We start from the raw sequence: 20772 nt of genomic DNA, 5'->3' as shown, positions 1-20772 counted from the left end.
AAAAAAAAAAAAAAGGAACAGAGCCTAAGGGATTTATGAGATACCATCAAGTATACCAAGATACACATATATTATGGGAGTCTCATAAAGACATGAAAGGGGAAAAGAATTAAAGAAATAATGGCCAAAACTCCCCTAATTTTTTGCAAGACATGAATCTACATATCCAAAAGTGAAACTGAACTACGAAGACAAATTCAGAGATTGACACTGAGACACATTATAATCAGAGACAGTGTTAACGTATGCTATTGAAACTAAGTGGTATCAATTCAAACTAAATTTAGGATGTTAAGAATAATCCTTATGGATACCTAGCAAAGTTGCAGGTATGAGATCAACGCATAAAAATTAGTTGTGTTTCAATATACTAGCAATGAACAATACAAAAAGAAAATTAACAAAACAATTCCATTTACAATAGCATAAAAAAAAACACACACAAAATATCTAGGAATAAAATTAACCAAAAAGGGAAAGACTTGCACATTGAAAGTTACAAACATTGCTGAAAGAAATTAAAGGAGGCCTAAATATGGGAAGGCATTCACATTCACGATGCCAAAGTTCAAGGAAAACTTTGCAGAAATGGAGAAGCCAATTCTCAAATTCATATGTAACTGCAAGGCGTCCCAAATAATCAAAATGATATTGAAAAGGAAAAAGCTGAAAGTCTTAAAACATTATAATTTCAAAACTTACTACAAAGCTACAATAATTAAAAGTGTGGTATTAGCATAAAAATAGACATATAGACTACAGGAACAGAACTGAGAGTCTAGAAATAAACCTAAATATCTATGACCAACTAATTTTCAATATAGGTGCCAAGACTATTCAATGTGGGGAGAAGAGTCTCTTGAAAAATGGTGCTGGGACAACTGAAAACCAGTTGAAAAAAGAATGTAGTTGGACTTCCTACCTTATTCCAAAAATTAACTTGAAATGGATCCAACAGACTAAATATAAGAGCTAAAACTATAAAACTATTAGAAGAAAACAGGAGAAAATCTTTATGAGCTTAGATTTGGCAATGGATTCTTTGTATTGATTGACAAAAAAAGTACACACAACAAAAGAAAAAAGATAGATAAAATGGACTTTTATGCATCAAAGGACATTATGAAGAATATGAAACCATAACCTGGAGAATGGGGTAAAATATTTGCAAACTAAAAATGTGATAAGAATTTAATATCCAGAATATATAAAAAACTGTCACAATTCAACCAAACAGTCCGATTGTAAAATTGGAGAAGGACTTGAACAGACATTTCTCCAAGAACATAGACAAATGTGAAAGAAGCACATGAAAATATGTCTAACATCACTGTTTATTAAAGAACTATATATCAAATCACAATGAGCTACTATTTTACACCCACTAGGATGGCTTTAATGAAAAAACAAAAAATAAATGTTGATGAGGATATGGAGAAATAGAAGCTGGTGGGACTGTAAAACGTTATAGTTGGTGTGGAAAACAGTTTAGTGGTTCTTCAAAAAGTTAAACATAGAATCACCATAATGACCCAGCAATTCCACACCTAGGTAAAATTAACCAAGAGAAATGAAAATATATGTCCATAGAAATTGTAAATGAATGTTTATAGTAGCATGATATAGAATAGTCTTAAGAGGAAACAACTTAAATGCCCATTAATGGATGAATGAACAAAAATATATGTCCACATAGAAACTTGTAAAAGAATGTTTATAGTAGCATGATACGAAATAATCATAAAGGGAAACAACTTACATGCCCATTAAAGGATCAATGAATAAACAAACTCTGGTATATACATACAATGAAATACTATATAGCCAAGAAAGAAATGAAGTACTGAAACATGCTACAACTTGGATGAACCTCGAAAACATTATGCTAAGTAGAAGAAGCCAGATACAAAAGGTCATATACTGTATGATTTCTTAACTAGAGCAAGGTGAACACTGTGAATACACTAAATGCCGCTGAATTTAACACTTTGTCATGGTTAATTGTATATTATGTGGTTTTCATCTCAAAAAAAAAAGAAAAAGATTAACAATCACTTTTAGAGGATGCTCAGTAGTCATTTTTAAAAAGTTTGCTAGTAATAGTGTATACCAATTGCACACTTAAAAAAAATTAAATATGTATTTCTTCTTACCTGAAATGAGAAGCTTGATTTAGGAGGCAGCTATAGTCATCAGGAAGCTCTATCAAACTATTTCTTTTCCTAGGGTATCTAAAAATGTAACGTAAAAGGCAATTTTATTTATGAGTAAACAACCTACATCAAAAATTGACCAACAGAAGAATGTCTTAAAAATAACAAAAGGATCCATACTTGTAATTCATAGTAATTCCCACTATTGACTAAATTAAATCCAAATTTCTCGCCTAGAATTCCAAATCTTTCATCAGCTAGCTTCCTTTGTAATGCAACTTCCACTATTTCCTAAGACTAAATTGTTCTCGCTAGATTTCTATACTGTCTAGGAAGGTAACATAAAACAGTTTGAAATATGACAGAACTAGTTACAAACCCTAAATTCTCTGACATCTGGTAAGTCACTGAACCTAAGCCTATATTTTCTGATCTATAAACTGAGGAGGATGAATATATTATACTTTATCAATCATAAGGCACACTGTCAATTTAATAACACATTTTTGGGGTGGGGGAGGAGAAACATAAAAGACTCATGCTGATTTAAGAAATGATATATGAACAATAGTATTAAGGAACCTCATGGAGTTCTTGAGGACTCATTAAGATATTGAAGTGAAACATAATATACTTAGTACTTTATACATGTTCGCAAATGTTATTCATTCTCACCATACTAGTAGATACAACAAAAGCCTTGCTTGCATGTCTTGGAAAAGGTCAACTGAATAACATGGAATTCTGTTTTCAAGCCTTGAGCAATATAAATTCTATAATTCCTTCTATGTTCAGCTAAAACTTATGTTCTCTAAGACTAATGTCGCGTCATTAAGAATTTTACTCCAAATTTCTATAGCATTATCAGTATATTCCATATGTTATTAAACTTTCTCTTCTGTCTTGAGTTTATATACATAATTAGATGATAAATTACCCATTACGTGTTATGTCTTCTAATTCTCCCAGAGTATTTTAGTACTACGCTGAGCAAACATGTTTAAAAGGCACACAGTGAATTGAAATAAAGGAAAAATGATATGAGATTAACAGTCCTGAAATATGTATTCATCTTTTAAACTTTTCTTTCTATTCTAAAATCTTTCTTTTCTTAGTGATATGAACACTACAGCATATGAGCACAGGAGCTGGATCTGTAATCTCTAAATTACTAAAGCTGGGTTAAAGGGTAGACGGCATTTGTACATTTATAGTGAAGGTTAAAGAGTTGAAGGGGTGAAAAAAAGCGAGAAAAGAAGGTGACAAATGTACACTGTCTCACAGTGTTTACTTTAGCCATAGAAAAATAGTACTGGTGTCAGTATTTAAGGCTGAGAAGTCAACAACTCTGCTTGTTTATTGATGCAATTCAATTCAAATAAAAGTTAGACACTGGATGTAATGCAAGCCAGGCCCTGGAGGGGATACACAGAAGACAAGCATGCAGTTCTGGTCCTTGTTGAGTTTACTGCTTAATGATGTAGAATGCTGGCAGGTACACATGCACACATGTGAACATACACATATGAGAGGACATATTAAAATAGGCCCCAGGGAGGAGGTTATACTTGAATTAATTCTTGAGAAAGAGGTAGATTTTGACTGAGCCATAACTTAAGAGAGCTAGTGACGTTATGGGTAGTCTTTAAGCATATAGCTAGGAAGGGAAGAGGAGGAGGGAAAAAATTCATTTATATCTTACTGCATTCTCAAAGGGAAAAAACTGTTTATAGAAATACTGTCATCACCCTCTGATTTTCATATACCAGCAGGTCCAGGATGCTATCTCCTCTTTTGCCCTTTAATAGACTTGCATTAGTTTAAGGAAGAGGAGCTGCTGGCATTAAACTATTTGGGAAAAGGGCAACCACTCCAAGAAAAACACAATTGTAGGAAAAATCTGATTTCTGGCAAAGACCTAACAAATGTAAGATACAATGTACTGAGTGACAATGAAGAAGACTAGAAAGAATGCTCAACAACCACCTACTTTGGAAAAATCAACTTGTAGATGAAGGAAAAGGATTGAAAAGTAAAAACCAACCTGATTATGGTGCTTTTTTGCTTCAAAAAGTTTAGTAAAGCTGGATCTGCACACCACCTATATGAGGAGCCAAGAGACAAAACAAATAGGTCATCACAACTTCAGTACAATATTCATCACTGGGCCATTCTCTCAAATCTTTCTATTCCTTCTTTCAAAGTTCTCTCTTGTAGACTTCTTTTATCTTACATCGTACCCTTTTTCTTCCCCCTTTCTTTTGTCCCCTAGCTTTTTGTGTCTTCCAATTTATTTTTTCCCTTTCTATTAATTTCTATTTTTAAAGGATTTATTAATCAGAGTCCTACTAGAAAAACAAAAAAACATTTTGAGTACTTCAACAAGAGGGGCTTTAATACCAGAAATTGATAATAAAGGTAATGGAAGGGCTGAGAAGCCAACCAGGAGACAAAAAGGCAAGGTAACCCAAGGATTAACCAATAAGAGGAAGCTCCCACCCTTCCCAGGCTGGAGGAACAAAAAGAAATAGTGGTATTTATTACTGGAGCCCAGGGGCTGGGGTCACCAGTGGAATTGGAACCATAGCAGCTTTGCCTCGTAGGAACTGGAGCCAGAGAAGGGCTATAGCCACTTCTATAGAAACATGGGCTTCTCTCATTCCCCTGGCCTCCAATATCCTGCCACTGTTTCTCACTGGCTGAATAACAGGCAGAAGCCAACTTCCACAATAAGGAAGACTGGGAAGACCTGCAGGGTCAGTCCCCTGAACCGTAGAGCATAGGATGAGAAAAGGCTCTGAGGCAAGCAGGGACAAGAATGGTACAAAGGGAAAAAACTTTCTTTTTCAAAGTTTGAATTTTTTTCACTTAACTAAACTAGAATAGCAAGTACAAAATGTATCAATTCCAAGAACATAAAAGTAAAACTAGTATAACCTATTGTGACTGTACCCAACACAAAGCATGAAACTTATTTTTCTGATCCATTTTGACTCGTTTTTATCACACTAGAGATCAGAATACCTTGTAAGAAATGAGTAAACACAGAAAAGAACCTAACAGAAAAGATGAGAGTACAGAGAATGGTGACAGAAAACAAGCAGACATTCACACAAATCCTGACATGGGCATAGAGGAAAAAACATTGATTAAAGAAAAAGATAGAAAACTGAAGAGACTAAAGGAAGTCATGGGGGAAATAAAGTAAGAGTAACACAGTGAGAATTGATTATAAAAATGGTGAAAAATGGTGGAAAATGGTAGCAGCAAATACACGGGTAAGGAGACTGAAGGTGAGGAGGGTGGAGAGTGATCAGGAAGGCCAGAAAGTAATGGGATAGAAAAAGAGTTTTTCTGGAAGAAATACACTCCCCAGGAAGTTTAACTGATACATCTTTTATCTACCAAAGGACTTTTTTTCCTTCCTCAGTCACCCTCCTGGCATGTGTGCCAACATGTGAGATATGGCTATGGTTTGGATATAGCCTTAACTGGGGATCTTTTGATATGTAATTGTGACTTTATGGATGCTGACAACATGACTTTTATAGCTCCCCTCCCAATTCAGACTAGGATGATGAGACAGCAGCTGTGGGGAAAATAACTACAATGAATGGTAGTCATGGTGGAACAAGAAGAAATTCCAGCTTCCCATGGCTGTTAGTCTTATCCCCAATTCCTTCGTGTGCGAATTAGGAGTCTCCCAAATTTTTGCCGTCCCGTTTGATCAATGCTAATTAATTTAAAAACTAAGCAAGTTAATTTCAGTAAAAAATTTCCAAACTGCATAACATCCCAACAATGATATTTTGTCCCCATAGTACCTCTGAAGGAGGGGCTTTACAGTATGCCAATATTCCTGGAAAAGTAGAAATAAATTCGTGGGTAAAGATAGATAACTACAGAGTGCACTGTACTCTCCTTCTGCAGAATCTGCAAGAGAATAAAAATACATTTAATAAGAACATTATTCTTACCTGGTCAATTTGTTAATAGAGTTTCTTCATTCTTTCGTTCATTTCTACACTCTCTTTATATAGAGTATATCTCGTACTCTATAAAAATTGTGGGTGATAAATAAGCTACAATGATCCTTTAAAAGCATAAAGATGTCACCAATATCAAACCATCACATGATATAAAGTACAAAGTCCTTATTGTGGCATACAGGCCCTACATCATCTGCCCCTGGCTGCCTTCTGGACCTCAAGTCCGACCACCCACTTTCTGTTCATTATGCTTCAGCTACGTTCATCTTTGTATTATTCTTCGACTACATCAGGTAAAGCCTTTACATTTTATTGCTCTTCCTGCTTAGGAATACTCTTCCTTCAGTTCTCTGACCAGTTCAATCCCATCTCTTTTCTCAATGTCTCCTCACAGAGAAGACTTCCACGACTATCTAAAAGAATTACCCACTCTGGCCCCAGCATTCTCTATTCCCATGACTTGCTTTATTTTTCTTTGCATCACTTATCATCATTTGACATTTTATCTATTTATCTGTTTATATTTGATCTCCTTCCAATAATAGAAAGGACTTTAACTTACATATTATAAGACCGACTAGATAAATAAATACATGATTTTTAAAAAATGTAAATGACAAATCTGTACTGGTAACTGCTTAGAAAGTAGCATCCTATTCTATATAGAATCGGGACCAATCTGGATCCAATAAACCCTACTGAACTGAGTTCAAGATAAAGAAGCTAATAGCCAGTAAAGCTGACCTGGTCAGTTTAATCTCAAAAGACAAAAAGGAAGTATTTATGAGCAATTTTGGTGAATCTTCCAAAATCATACAAGTGTTCTGCTTTCTACCCATTTAAAGCCACAAGGAAGTCTTCTCTACTTTGATCTATATTTAAGGCAAGTAAAGTAGAAAGAAAATGATTCTGTTAAATTACATGACCTTGGTTTGATATAGCAGGCCTTTCCCAGCTGCATTTCAATTCTTTCTTAATAAATATATGTTCAAAATTCAAATAACAGAGCATACTGTAAAGTTTTCCTCTTATGTAGCTGAACAGTTCTCTTCCTTAAAGGGAGGCATATTTCCCATTTCTTTATACCCTATCAGTTATATTCTGCATGCAGGCATTTTATAAGCTCAAGCACATATTCATTAATTATACATAGGAAAGAGCCAAGAGTACAATTATGGATTATGAGGCTGATCCAGTTTTTGGCCTGACTTTTAACCTACACCAGGGCCGGGACACACTTGTTTGGAGTGAATACTAATAAAAGAAGTAGGAAATGGAGGATTGGTTTTGCCTGCTCTCATCTTGCATTCTTAAAGTTGAAGGTAAGAAAAAAAAGTCATTTACTACTCCAATTTCATTTCCTACTTACTGGTAAACAGATCTTCAGGTGGAGTTACTCCAAGCAAATAGTGGAAAAATAATGCAGCACAGCGAAGGTAAGGGGTTATGCCATTCTTCAATGAGATCCATAAATACCAGCCAGGAATACCACACCCAATGTACCTGACAGGCAATAATTTCAAAACAGAATACCGATCAGACTAAAATCCTAGATTATAAACACATCCCCCTTTAAAAACATAGCTAAGTATTTAATTTTTTATTCATTCAATTTTTAAACATTTAACAAAAAATACTTAACGCCAAAGCTTCAGTCTTTAAATCTCCTAATAGCTTCCTAAAGAAAACCACAAATCGTGCATCTTTTACTATGTAGATTTTTAAGACAAAGAACTACTTTCTTTTTTTTGAAATGTAGAGCAGATATATTTATCAGTAACTAACCAAAGTAGCTAAGTTCGCTTAAAAAAACTGATGCTTTCCTGATTTCTGTATTAAAATTAACTGGTGATTTGTAGGGCAGTGAAACTATTCTAGACAATACTGTAATGTAAACTATACACTTTAGTTTATAACAATGCATCGATATTGGTTTATCAACTTTAACAAATGTACCACACTAATGCAAGATGTTATTAACAGGAGAAACTGGTGGGGAGAGGGAGTAAATGGGAACTCTGTACTTTCTGTTTAATTTCTATGTAAACCTAAATCAGCTCTAAAAAATAAAGTTTATTAACAAAAATACACACGCAGAGTACCTAATGTAAAAAAAAAAAAAAACTTATGAAGATGAAAACAAAGAGAGAAACTTGGTAGCAGGTGAAGCTCAGTAGATCACTCCTATGTACTTCTTGTTTTAACCTCTGCATTGCCAATATATTTCACATATTACTCATAACAGCCTTAAAAAACATCTAATTAGTTAAGTGCATCAACTGTATGGATTGCTTTCGAAACACAACCTATTTTCTATTTTCTATATTTATTTAAACTGGAAATGCCGCCATTTGTTAAAATTCTATCATCTTTTGCCAATGCTCCCATAACAGTTTACAAGAGTAAAGATGTGCCCAAACTTGTTTTGGTCTTAGAAACAAATAAATGGCTAGCTATTATTCTAAAAGCCCTTAATTTATATTAAAAATTGGTATTAAAATAGTTCAAAAGTTATACTGCCAAACAACTGAACAAAGACGTAGAATTATTAAAACAAAAGTGAAACACATTAGATTAATGGACTGCTACTCACCCACTTGTATACTGAGAAACTTCTGCCAAAAAAGAAGATGCAGAACGAGCCTCTTCGCTCTCTTCTTGAACCTGAGCTAGGGGGAGACCTGAAAAAGGAATTCTGAAAGATAAATCTATAAATTTGCATTCAATTTATAAATTATACCTCAATTTCATGGTTCCAGGATAATAAACAATGCTAACTCAAGTGAGGTTCTATCTCTTGTTCTCTAACTAACTAGTTAATTCTGATATTAAAACTGTTAGGTAAATCTATCAGTATATTAGCTGGAGAAACAAACAGGGCAGAATCAGAGCCTTGCTAAACATGGATATTCAATGAATACTTATTATTATATATATTTAAACAGCATCTATAAAGAAACAAATGAATGATCCTGCAACAAGAATCATAGAACTGAGCAATACATGATTCATCACAAGCACAATTAATTCTGCTAATAAATGATGGGCAAATGTTATTTATAGTTAACAACTGATGGGAGCTTTACCTGTGTCTATGGTAAGAAGTATCTGAAGCATGTGTGCCATGGTGATCAAGTGGAAGAGATAAAGGTGGTTATATGAAGAACTAATTGATGAAGGCTGCAGATCAACAGTGTCATCCCAATACAGGGATGGGAATGCTAATACAGCACCTACCTGAGAAAAAATGGACATCAAATGGGTAACAACAAAGACCAACACAAATTAATTTCATAACTAAATGTAAAGGGCACCAATGCTGCATTGTTTTCTTGTTTTTGTTTTTGTTTTTAAATAAACATCCAATTTCCCCTAATTATTCAACAGAACATCTTAGAATACAATGTACCATAAATGAAGGACAAAAGTCATCACCAAACAGGTTATTCCTTTGCTGGGTCTACTTATTCTGTTCTAGGTAGTAGTCTCAATCCTGTGGGGTTCAGAAGATTCAACATTATAATCACTTGGGGAACTCTTAAAATAACACTGATACACAGGCCCCACCGCAGTCCAACCAAATCAGAATCTCAGGGGTTAGGGCCCAGTTTACTAGCATGCTTTTCAAAATTCTCCCAAGAGATTCCGAAAGACAGGGTTGACAACCACTGGGTTGAGGCCTGGATAATGAGGGATGAGGATACTGGCTAACTCTGCATCCACAAACTCCACACTCTCAATCTTACCACTGTTCTCTCTAGAGAACTTGTTTTGAAGGAATGGACCCATCACAGGGATGGAAAAGCTCTACAAGAAACTCACAAAAAGCTGCCATCTATCCACAGATGTTTGGGAGAAGCCTAGCTATGTCCAAGGCTGGGTCCCTGTCACCAAATAATTAATGATTTTAAGATAGCTCCTATAGTCACTCATTGCTTAGAATGTAAATAAGTAAAGAAAAAGGGGAAGGGGGAAGCATTACATATTAGAAAACGTTTGCTTGTATAGACACTAACTAAATATAAACAACTAGAACAAGACCTATTACAATGTAAAGAGTAAATGTGCTTTCATTTTTAAAGTCAAATCTGTACCTATTTGTAAATAATATCGACAAAAGTAACAAATTCATAGTTTGAACACCAATAATTTATAATCTTGAACAAAGACCATGAATTTAAATGAGGAAAACATATGAAATTATAAATTTGAGTGCTTTTTAATAAAATTTAATACTTACCAAAACGTGAAATAGATCTACAGACAGAAGGCAAGGTGTATCTTCTGATTTTAGGTTAGGAAGAACAACTAAAATAAAACAAATAAACAAACAAACAAACAAATAAATAAATGTAATGCAGTCAGTAAGACAGCAATGTAGTTAAATATAATGCAAGATCTAAGCATTTAAAACAAAAATACAACAGGGTTATAAAATAAAGAAACTGATAAACCAGTATATCATACCTTTAAGATATGAGAACCATAATTAAATAGAAACTAAACTGAAAAAAGGCTCCTAGAAAGCCTTGGATACAATTTAAAGGTTGAAAGATAAGATATAGGAGGAAAAGGTAAACAAACTAGGATAACTTAAAGAGAGATTGTTCAATAAATATTTGCTAAATGAATAAGAAGAATTAGTGTTATACAATGTTTCTACCACTCCCCCCCAACCCAACTATACATTTCTAAATGTTCTGTGATGCATAAAATATGTGAATAGATTTGGGAGGTGGGGAGCAGGGAGCATGGAAAGCAGTTTAAGTGAAATGAGGATGGAGCAGATTCTCCTGAACAAAATTTGTTTACATAAATTGATGATTGGAAGGAAATGCAGATAGCTCGAAAGCTATTATTTTTCTAATTTGGTCAGTCTCTAAATTCACAAGTCAGGGAAAGAGTGAAAAGGAACTGAAAAATAAAGAATTCAAAACAATACTAAGAGTTGTGTATATATAACAATGAAAGAATTAATTATATTTTTAAAAATAAGGAGAAAGACTCTTTTCAGACTAGGTCAATTTCTTAACCCCAAATTCAAGAGTCTGGACAAAAAGCATAAAAGTTAAGAGCATGGGCGTTAGAGTCAGAAATGGGTTCCAGTTCTGGTTTTATTTGTCATAGGCAAATGACTTAACTTCTCTAAGTCTACAGTATACACAAGATTGTTGGGAAGTTCATTAACATATGCATCTAAAGCTATTATCCTAAGCTTGGCATATAGTAACCATTCAATAATTATTATTAATATTGGCTTTATAAAACAAACTAAAGTGATCACAGGGCTTTGCCATTAACTAGCTGTGTGTTCCTAACAAGTCACTGTTTCTAGCTCTCGCTTCCTCATATTAAAATTTTCAGTAATATTTCTAAATATATCAGTTAACATGTCCATGACACTATCTTTTTTTCTTCTCAGTGTTACAAATTGTTCTGCTTTCAGGACATTTTAATAACTCCAAATCCCTTGTTTTGAAGTCTTATCACCTTTTCTGTCAGTGGAATACTCTTTTTGTAATCAATTTTTCTTAGACAGTTGTGAAACTTTTTTTTCTGGCTGCTGAATATATTATTTTAAAATTACTTTGAAATCAAAAGTAATTTTGGCACACATATTTTCATTTCATCTATCAATGAAACCTTATCTTTATAACAAATTAAACATCTCAGCAAAATTTATGTGATACAGTAGGAAAAGCCTGGGCTTTATGGTCAGGGCTGGGTTAGAATATTAGTTTTGCCTCTTACTAGTTTTATGACCTTGGTCATGTCATATAACTTCTCTGTGCCTCAGATCTGTCATCTATAAATGGGGATAATGATTTCTTTCAAGGATGATGGTTAGAAGAAATGAGATTATATAAAGAGATCCTTGTACAGTACCTAGCACATACTAGGCTGTGAATATTGTATGTCCTATTGCTACTGCAGAACCAACATATTAAAACAATATTCATTAGCTTTCACACAAAATATCTCTCTATTGTGGACTTCCCTATTTCTCTCAATCACTATTAATCATTTTAATTCAAAATCTTGTCCCTGCCCGTCCCATCCCAATTCCTTCCCTAATTTCTGCTACTATATCCAGATATTTATATGTTTCCTTTTTCCACTCCAACCTATACAATATACAAATTAACTTTAGAATACTATTTCCCAAAACACTTCAACAGTTCCTAATAAGCTAAAAAATTAATTTTAAATTTCTCACTGAGGCTTTTAAGACCTTTATTTTAATCATAACTTCAAGTTTCTCTACCTACAGGTATCATTACTTCTATCAAACTTGTCTATTTGAACATACCACATACTTTCCTACCTCCACAATCTCTGTTCAAATTGTACCCTGTGCTTAGAATGTTGTTTCTCTAAATGTATCCTTATGAACCTTCCCTGAAAAACTCATTTCAAATCCCACCCTATCAGAGGAGAGAAGAGCAGAACCTTATAGTGATCTCTTCTGTGTCTTATTTTTCGAAGCACATATTTGCACCATACATCTGGCATTTGGCTACTTTATAATGTGTTTTCATAGATTCTTCTTCTCTAATTCAATCATAAACCTAATAATGGCAGGGAACATAGCTTCTACCTCAATATATAGTTCACAGCCCTAACACCTTGCAAATAAAGATGCTCCTGCTAAAAAAAATTTCACATTACAAACATATATAGGCACACAGCTAGAGAGCAAAAGCACATCAATTCTGTTAGTTGCTGCTAATTACAGATTATGCACTATTATTTTAGTCCCTACCATCCACGATGATATAAAAGAGTCTCCTTGTTTGGTGCTTATTTTGAGGTATTTTAAATATCACACAAATCTCATAATGTGTGATAAATGCAAAAGCAAGGAGACTATTTGGAAGTGCTAGTAAAACAAGGTATCCAAATTATGACTGAAATAAAAAGAGATACCAAAAATTTAAAAACAAAACCAAAATAGTACCATGCAGATAGGACAAACTTCAACAACAGCAAGAGGTCTTAAGAACAAAGGTCTTAAGAACAAATGTATAACGTGCAAAGTTCTGGGCCTATGCAACTGACCAATAAGAGAAAAAGGAAATGAAGGAAAAAGGAAATAAAAATTAAGTGTGTAGCTAGGAGAAAAGCATCAGTATTAGAGTCCTATTAGCATGAGGTTAATTCAAGAGAAAGCTGGAACTTAATTTGAAAATGTAAAAGTATGGTGGAAGTTCTAATGAAACTTTGGCGGCAGCCTTGGATGGAGCTGTGGAATGACCACACCAATAGAACGAGCAGAAAGCTCCTCAGGAAGAGCTCCCTAAGAAGCTTGTGGGGATAAACAAGGAGGAAAGTGACTTGTCTCAACAGACTTTCAAGGTAAAATAGCAGGTCAGTTTTGGGGAGGAAAAAAAAAACCTGTTAGATCAGCTAGAAGAAAAGTATGCCTAGCTTTATAGTTTAACAGAGTGATTCTCTTCTTTGATAGAAACATACCTGGGAAATGCAAGCTTAAACTCCCCTATCTGTGATATTTTGAACTCATGAACAAATAGACTTATGAGATCTGTTTAGGTACAGAGGAGCTCCTGTAATGTAAACACCCAAAGGGAAATGCAGATAACCAAAATCAAAGCCAAATCATTCTACTACTGTGTAATCTCTAATCCTTCTTTTAATTTTCATATTAACTGAGGACACCAGATGAACTTAGTTAAGTTCTAGCATGTTAGAATCTAAGAAAACCAGTTGTTATAGCCTATCTCTCAAGGAAAAGGGCATAAATGCATAAACCTGCATTTTGAGATTATTACATTTCTATTATTTTACCTGACTTTGACCTTGATTCACCAGCAAAACTAAACATATTTATAAATAATCTAACCATGTCATTGCTCCCTTTTCTAACCAGACTGGGATACAAGAATATTAGTGGTTGTGGATGTTGGTTCAATAAAGCCCCTAGGATATAAGGAACATAAATTGAAAATATTTGGAAAATACCTGATTTTTAAAATAAAACTGCAGGTATTACAGGGGCAGCTATGTTTTATTTTTTGTTTTTGAGTGTTCAAAGTTAGTGCAGTGTATTGTTTCCTAATGAAATACACTGACAGAAATGCAATGGAAAAAGACATGTAAATAATAACACAATAATAATAATTCAGAGGAGACTCTACCTGATAGGAGACGAATCAGATGTTTCTGTATCAGGACCTGAGGACAGGTAATCCTCTGTGCAATAGCAAACTGCATTAAAGCTTTCAGACCATTATGCTAGATTGTAAGACAGGGGAAGATAAAAAAGATAAAGGAAGACAACAGATTTAAGTCATTCACTGTAAAAATCAATCCCAGTCTGCAAGAATTAGTTGCGGACTTATACACTTCACACATTCCTGCAAATTACAATATTTTTAATAATTTTAAAAAGTTTTATGACCTCACCAAATTTTAATTGATTTCCCCATAACAAAGAGGTATCAAAGCTATAATCATTTCAATTCTCATTGAAGTACTCATTTTCCCCAGAATAAATTTCTTAAATGTCTGAACAAATTTATTCTGTTGAGGCCGTGCAAATAACTGTATTAATAGAAATTCTAAAATGATGGCAGAAAACTACTGATTCAGGGAAGCATACTGTGGACTACAAGTCCCCTGTTAGGAAAAAAAGACATAATGGCTAGGAGCGGGGTGGTCTAGGGAATCCTCAGTCGCCTATTATGTATTCACAGGGCTACTGAGCGCACTTCTTCAGTACTGTTTTCAGGGCCCACGCGTGTCCTGTAGTGTCAGGACATACCCATCAAGGAGCCATGGCTTAGTTTTATTCTTGAATTTAGTATGATGATTTATTTAGAGCTATGTCAGCATTAATACTTAATGTTACATGATGGTGCAAAGTCAGTGAGAAGGAAAAATGTAGGTTTCTGATTTGGCAATAAACAGAGAAGGGGAGAACAACTAACCAGCATCATCTGTAATCTCTCTGTGAATTACATTTAACCACCAGGATGGGGTAAGCTTTCCTATGAGACTGAAGTAGCTCTTTTTTAAAAAAGGAAATAGAATTCTATGAATTTTTACAGAAAAAGGAGTGAATAAAGAATTTTTAAGATGATAAATTAACTGTGGATGCCCTAAAAAAAAGCATACCATGTGTTATATGTATCCTATTGGAATATACATACCTGTCTATTTTGAAGTGCTCCAAACAGAGGTTTTCCTTCATCTCCCAAGAGGTTTTCTCAAATAGTAAAAAAAACAAAAATAATAAATCCTGACTACCACTACAATTGTATACTTGGTTTCTATCAGATGGTCTTTGACTAATTACATTTAGATCAGATGATCTACACTTTTTGCTTCAAAGTTTCATGTTTAACTCTATGTCAAAATTTCCAAATTTTTGAGTGAGAATATTATAGAAGCAAATATAGATCAAAATAACAAATTGCTACTATAAATAATAAAGTCCCTGAAGCAATCTATAAAGAATACTTGGGAAAAACAAAGCATCTTGGTTCATTTTTCCTCCTTTTAACATCTCTTCTATGCAAAAATTTTTAAATAAGTAATTTTTATATATAGTCACAACCTTTTAAAAATTACAGTTGACATACAAGTCATAATCTATTATGTTGAAAAATAATACATAAGGCAGATGCAAGTAACTTTATTACTCTTATAGGTACTATTAAAAAAGAATTAGGATATATTTATAGGAAAAAAGATGCAATTGAAAATACCAAAAAAAAAAAAAAAGACTCAGATATATATTCTGCCTTGTTGGCTAGAGTACTTATTGCTAAATTACTCCCCCAGCCCCCTGCCCCACTAATTCTCAGAAGTCAATACATCTATGAGGGGGGAAGGCTAATTTCCTATTTTCTTTTTCCATCTTTGCAAGAATAGTAATAAAAAGACCTCTGTTTTGATTCCTCAACTATTGTTCCCAAATATCCCAATACACCCAGTACATGTCTCTCCATACTCATAGGGAATGAGGTAAGTTAGAAGCTTACGCACTAAGAATAAAGTACAGCATTATGTCCATTAGATGGAAAAAGCACTAGTGAAAACAACGTAACACTATCTTTATCAACTAGAGTCCAATTACTTGGTTAAAAAACAACATGTGAAGATTCAGTCCTATTCTCTACTGAATTTCTCATCTCTCATGATAAAACTGGCCTTTTTAAATATTTAGTGTCTAAATATAAATTCTTGATCCTAACATTTTATTCCCAAAAAGCATAAAGCGTAAAACACCTGCAAGTCTTCAATAGAAAGTCAGATTTTATTTTATTTAAACCTATTGTTATTATTTGTCATTTTATTTAATCTTAGTAAATATAAACCTGTGTGTTATCGATAACCCACAAGTCAAGTCTGACAGGTTTGGAAGTGACTTCTAAAATCTGTTCATAGAGACCGATGCTAAAATGACTTCATGTTACTTAACTCAAATCATCAAATAGTATCTTGTATATTTAAACAAAAAAAAATGTGATTTACTCCATTAAAAACAACTGCTGAAAATATATATTGGAAAGAAAGATTGAAAATGGCTTGAATAAAAACAATATGAAAGAATTAGTTATTATTTTTTCATATAGTAATGTACATCTCATGACTGTAATGAGCAAATACGCTAATTTAAAAATCTAACTGATTCTTCACTGCTATACTTTCCCCCCGCTAGCTTTACTGAGGTATAATCGATGTACAACATTATGTAAGTTTAAGGTGTACAACATGTTGATTTGATTGCTACATTTTTCTACAAAGCTTTCATTATGGCAGATAATTTTACAGTAGACTTCCTACTGTTCATCTGTCTCTCCTGACCACCATAGACTTCCTTTCCCTTTTTAGGTGACTTTAGCTTCCCTTTCTTTTTCTCTCAAAGTATAAAAGAAATAAAAATTACTGAAACATTCTAGGTGATTCTTTTTCCTTTGTCTTTTTTTCCTGAACTTCTAGTGTGGTAAATCTGCCACATTTTGAATCTAGCTGCTTCATGATGTCCCTTTCAAATATTTTTTAGCTGAGGTTGTACACGGCCATTATCGTAGTTAAAAAGAGATCAGTTCAAAAAGTTCTCAGACTAAATGACATCAGGACACACTAATCCACGGAAATACTAAGTGTTCAAACAGGTCAAATTTCTTGGGGCCATCAGTGAAAAAAGGGAAAACTTTTTTAGTTGATCTGTGTTAACTCTGTTTCTATGAAACCTCCAAAACAATTCTTCTATAGGCTTTACCAATTGCCTGGATAGTGAAAGCACATGTGCTCCAGGTCATCATGGGGACTCGAGGATCCGTTTCATCAGGAGGCACTTTCAGTCCAATTCTATAAATTGTTGTGGCAAAGAGAATGACCATTTCCTTGATGCTATTAGAATACTTAATCCTAAAAATAAAACAGGAAGAGTTTATACAATGACTTATTAAAAGCGACTATCTACTGAGAAGTCAAGTTAGGTATTAAAGCAAGAATAAAATCCAACTCTTTGTCCAGTTAGAGATTAGAGCCTCTGCAGAAGATTTACTCATTAAGAAAAACTGAAAAAAGCAGAACTGTGTCTCCTATAAGTAGAAATATATTTAACAAAATGATAATGGCCCATATAACTTCATTTTCTGTGAAAGACACAGTAAGTGATCACAGTTAAAAAGGGGTCCAGGTCCAAATTACAGGACAGAGACTAGACAGAAAAGGAATAAAATTCAAAGAAAACAGAGCTGACCTAGTAAGTTTTAGTGTCTAGAGAAGGGACTCAGAAGTATTTTTGTGTTGACAGGGTGTGTGTATGTGTTTGTGTGATAATACCATGTACTTGGAGAGATAAATTTTGGTTTCCTAAACTTCCATTTGTAATAAGTATTTTCAGTAGCACTGGGATACTTAATATAAACAAGAATCGCAAATAGAAAAATGTACCTCAAATGATATTCATTAATACATAATTTAGATACATTATATTTTTCAAAGGGTCTTCATATAAATATCTTTCCTATAATCTTATGAGGTAAGTTAAGAGGCCATTGTCTCAATTTTACAAACAAGAAAAATGAATTGGGGACAGAGGGAGGTGACCTGAGGCTTTTCAGAAGTCATAGAGCAAGTTAGATGTGACTTTAACTGAAGTCTCTTAAATTTTGCTCTTGTGGGTTGGACAATATAGAAATGGCATTTTTGTTGGTCAAAAATGGTTAATTATAGGCATGGTTCATCCTATTATTACTCCAGTATTACTCCAATATCTCAAACCACTTAATTTTATTAACACAAATAAAACTCCAAGGAAAAAGAAATGAGATAAAAGTGGGATAAAGAAACACTTTTAAAATAAAGGGGGAAGGAAGAATGGAAGCAAAGAAGGATTGTTCTAATTTTCACAATCATTTACAAACTTCTTTTAATCATTCAGGTACTTACGAAGACCGAACTCCATAATTCAGGATAGAATGGAACTCAAAAGTGGAATCACCCATTCCTTGATCAAATAGAACTGGTATTGTTGGGTTTTCTCCTTATAAAATAAAAGAAAAAAGAAAAAAAATTATGAGAATTGTCTGACACATGCCTTTGTATCTTTTTAAAATTATATATGATCATTTCAGAAAACTGAGAAATTGTTAATAAGCAATAAGAATCATTCAAAATTTCCCCACCCAGATAACCAAGATAACATCTGGGTGATACTTTTCTGTTCTTCATATAAATGTTACATATTATATTTTTTTAAAGGATGTCTACAGTACTGTTCTGTATCTTGTTTTTTCATCAATATATCAGAAATGTTTTTCCATATCAGTAACTCTCCACCTATATTTTCATTTTTAATGAATGCATAGGTAGTATTTTATTAGTAAGGCAGCATATATTAGTGAATAAGGACAAAAGATTTGTAGCCACACTACCTGGGTTTCAATCCTAGCTCTGCCACTGATTGTTACTAAGACCTTGGGTGAATACTAAACCTCTCTGTAGTTCCATTTTCTCATTAAATTAGAACTGTAGTTCTCCTATATGAAATGAATTGTTCTTTTCTGGCTGCTTTTGAGATTTTTACCTTCATTTTTGGTTTTTAGCAGTCTGCGTATGATCTTTCTGGGTATGGTTTTAAGTCCATCTTTTTGAAGTTCACTGAACTTCTTAAATCAGTAAATTTGTCTTTCACCAGACTTGGTAAGTTTCACACCATTATTTCTTCAAATCTTTTTTTTTGTACCATTCTTTTTCTTTTCGGGACTTCAATGATACAAACATTGGATTTTTTTAAAAAAAATGATTCTATACGTCTTTAAGGCTTTTTTTTTTTTTCTCCTTTGCTTTTTCTGTCTATTCTAACAGACTGGATAATATTCACTGTTAAAATTCCCTGGAAAAAATGTACTTTTTTGTTTTAGTAGGCAATGAACCCAATTAAGGTTTAACAAGTTCTGTCTCAATGTCTGTGGTAGTGGTTCCCATGTTAGTCTTCAGAGCCTTTACTATACTGTTTGGGTCTCCTAGGACACAAACTACTCAGGGGTTAGTCTGGAACTTTACTGGTGGTTTAACATAGCTTCAATATCAAAGCTAATGCTATACTTCTTTGGCACCTCTCTTATACATGTGCAGTTTGGAGGTGAGCCCAGGACTTGTGTTGGTCTCAAAAATAGATTTCTATTCTATAGCTCTTTCCTGTCTGGAACTCCTCCCTTACTCTCTAACCCCAAGGACCCTTTTTCCTAGTTCCTTTGGTCAAAATGGCAAATTTCTCTCAGTTTTAGTCCCCTGTGCTGTCGTGTACTGCGATTCATGTGACCAGGGCTACTCTTTGGGGTAACGCTATGAGGCAAAGACAGAAAAAAAAAATTGATAGTTGAGGATTCACCCTGCATTCTTTGGAACACAAGGGTCCCTTTTCCCCACTTCCTTTGACCAGAGAGACTGGTTTTTCTCTTGGAATTTTAAGTGTTTATGTGGCCACCATGGCGGTGCAACTCCACGACTGAGGCTAGCCTCAGGAGGTCAGAAGAGGGGAAAAAACTACAACAGGAATTGCCCTTACACTCTCCAGCTCTGTGGGGCTTCTTTTCCTGGTCCTCTGACCCAAAAGAGGGCATCTCTCTTACTTTTATTGTTGTTCATGTTTGCTGCACAGTTCTGTGACTCATGCTACTCTGGTGTCAATGATGGGAAATAAAGGATCACCCCCCAACCAGGAAACTCACTGCCTGTATTAATCACTCTTTAAATTTTGATTTCTCTCCCCAATCTGCCTGCCGTTATTTTTCTCAATCTTTAGGTAGACCTATCTCTCAATTATAAACAATATATGTGAGGTAACAGTTTTAAAATGTTTTTGCTATTACTGACAATATATTAGCAATTAGCAATATTAGTAATAATAATGGCTAACACATATAGTATTTACTATGTACTATACACGTTTCTACTTTACACAAGATAACTCAATCCTTCAAACAATGAGACAGGTACTATTATTATTCTCACTTTACAAATAAGAATGTTGAGGCACAAAGAGGTCAAGTAACTTGTCCATGATGACAAAGACAGTAAGTGATGGACATCAGATTTAAATCTAAGCAATGTGACTCCAGATTAATCACTGTCTATACTGTCTCCCAGTA

At 33.9% G+C, this 20772-nt stretch overlaps 1 protein-coding gene across 2 annotated transcripts in view; it reads right to left on the bottom strand.

Moving 5' to 3' along the window:
• Positions 1-20772, bottom strand: part of UBR1 (ubiquitin protein ligase E3 component n-recognin 1) — a 103488-nt gene that overhangs the window by 8719 nt on the left and 73997 nt on the right. For both annotated transcript variants that reach the window (XM_039888354.1, XM_039888355.1), the window contains 11 exons: positions 18569-18662; positions 17391-17539; positions 15313-15368; positions 14299-14395; positions 10383-10450; positions 9229-9379; positions 8736-8823; positions 7512-7645; positions 5978-6086; positions 4198-4254; positions 2154-2231 (listed from right to left, as the gene is read on the bottom strand). In XM_039888354.1, coding sequence (XP_039744288.1) covers positions 2154-2231; positions 4198-4254; positions 5978-6086; positions 7512-7645; positions 8736-8823; positions 9229-9379; positions 10383-10450; positions 14299-14395; positions 15313-15368; positions 17391-17539; positions 18569-18662 — 1081 coding nt within the window. The remainder of the gene's footprint in view (positions 1-2153; positions 2232-4197; positions 4255-5977; positions 6087-7511; positions 7646-8735; positions 8824-9228; positions 9380-10382; positions 10451-14298; positions 14396-15312; positions 15369-17390; positions 17540-18568; positions 18663-20772) is intronic.

This window comes from Pteropus medius, unplaced genomic scaffold (genome assembly GCF_902729225.1).
Source record: "Pteropus medius unplaced genomic scaffold, Ma_sr-lr_union100, whole genome shotgun sequence".
NCBI lineage: Eukaryota > Metazoa > Chordata > Mammalia > Chiroptera > Pteropodidae > Pteropus > Pteropus medius.
The sequence above is the reverse complement of the archived record's forward strand: the minus strand, read 5'-3'. Positions and strand labels throughout refer to the sequence as shown.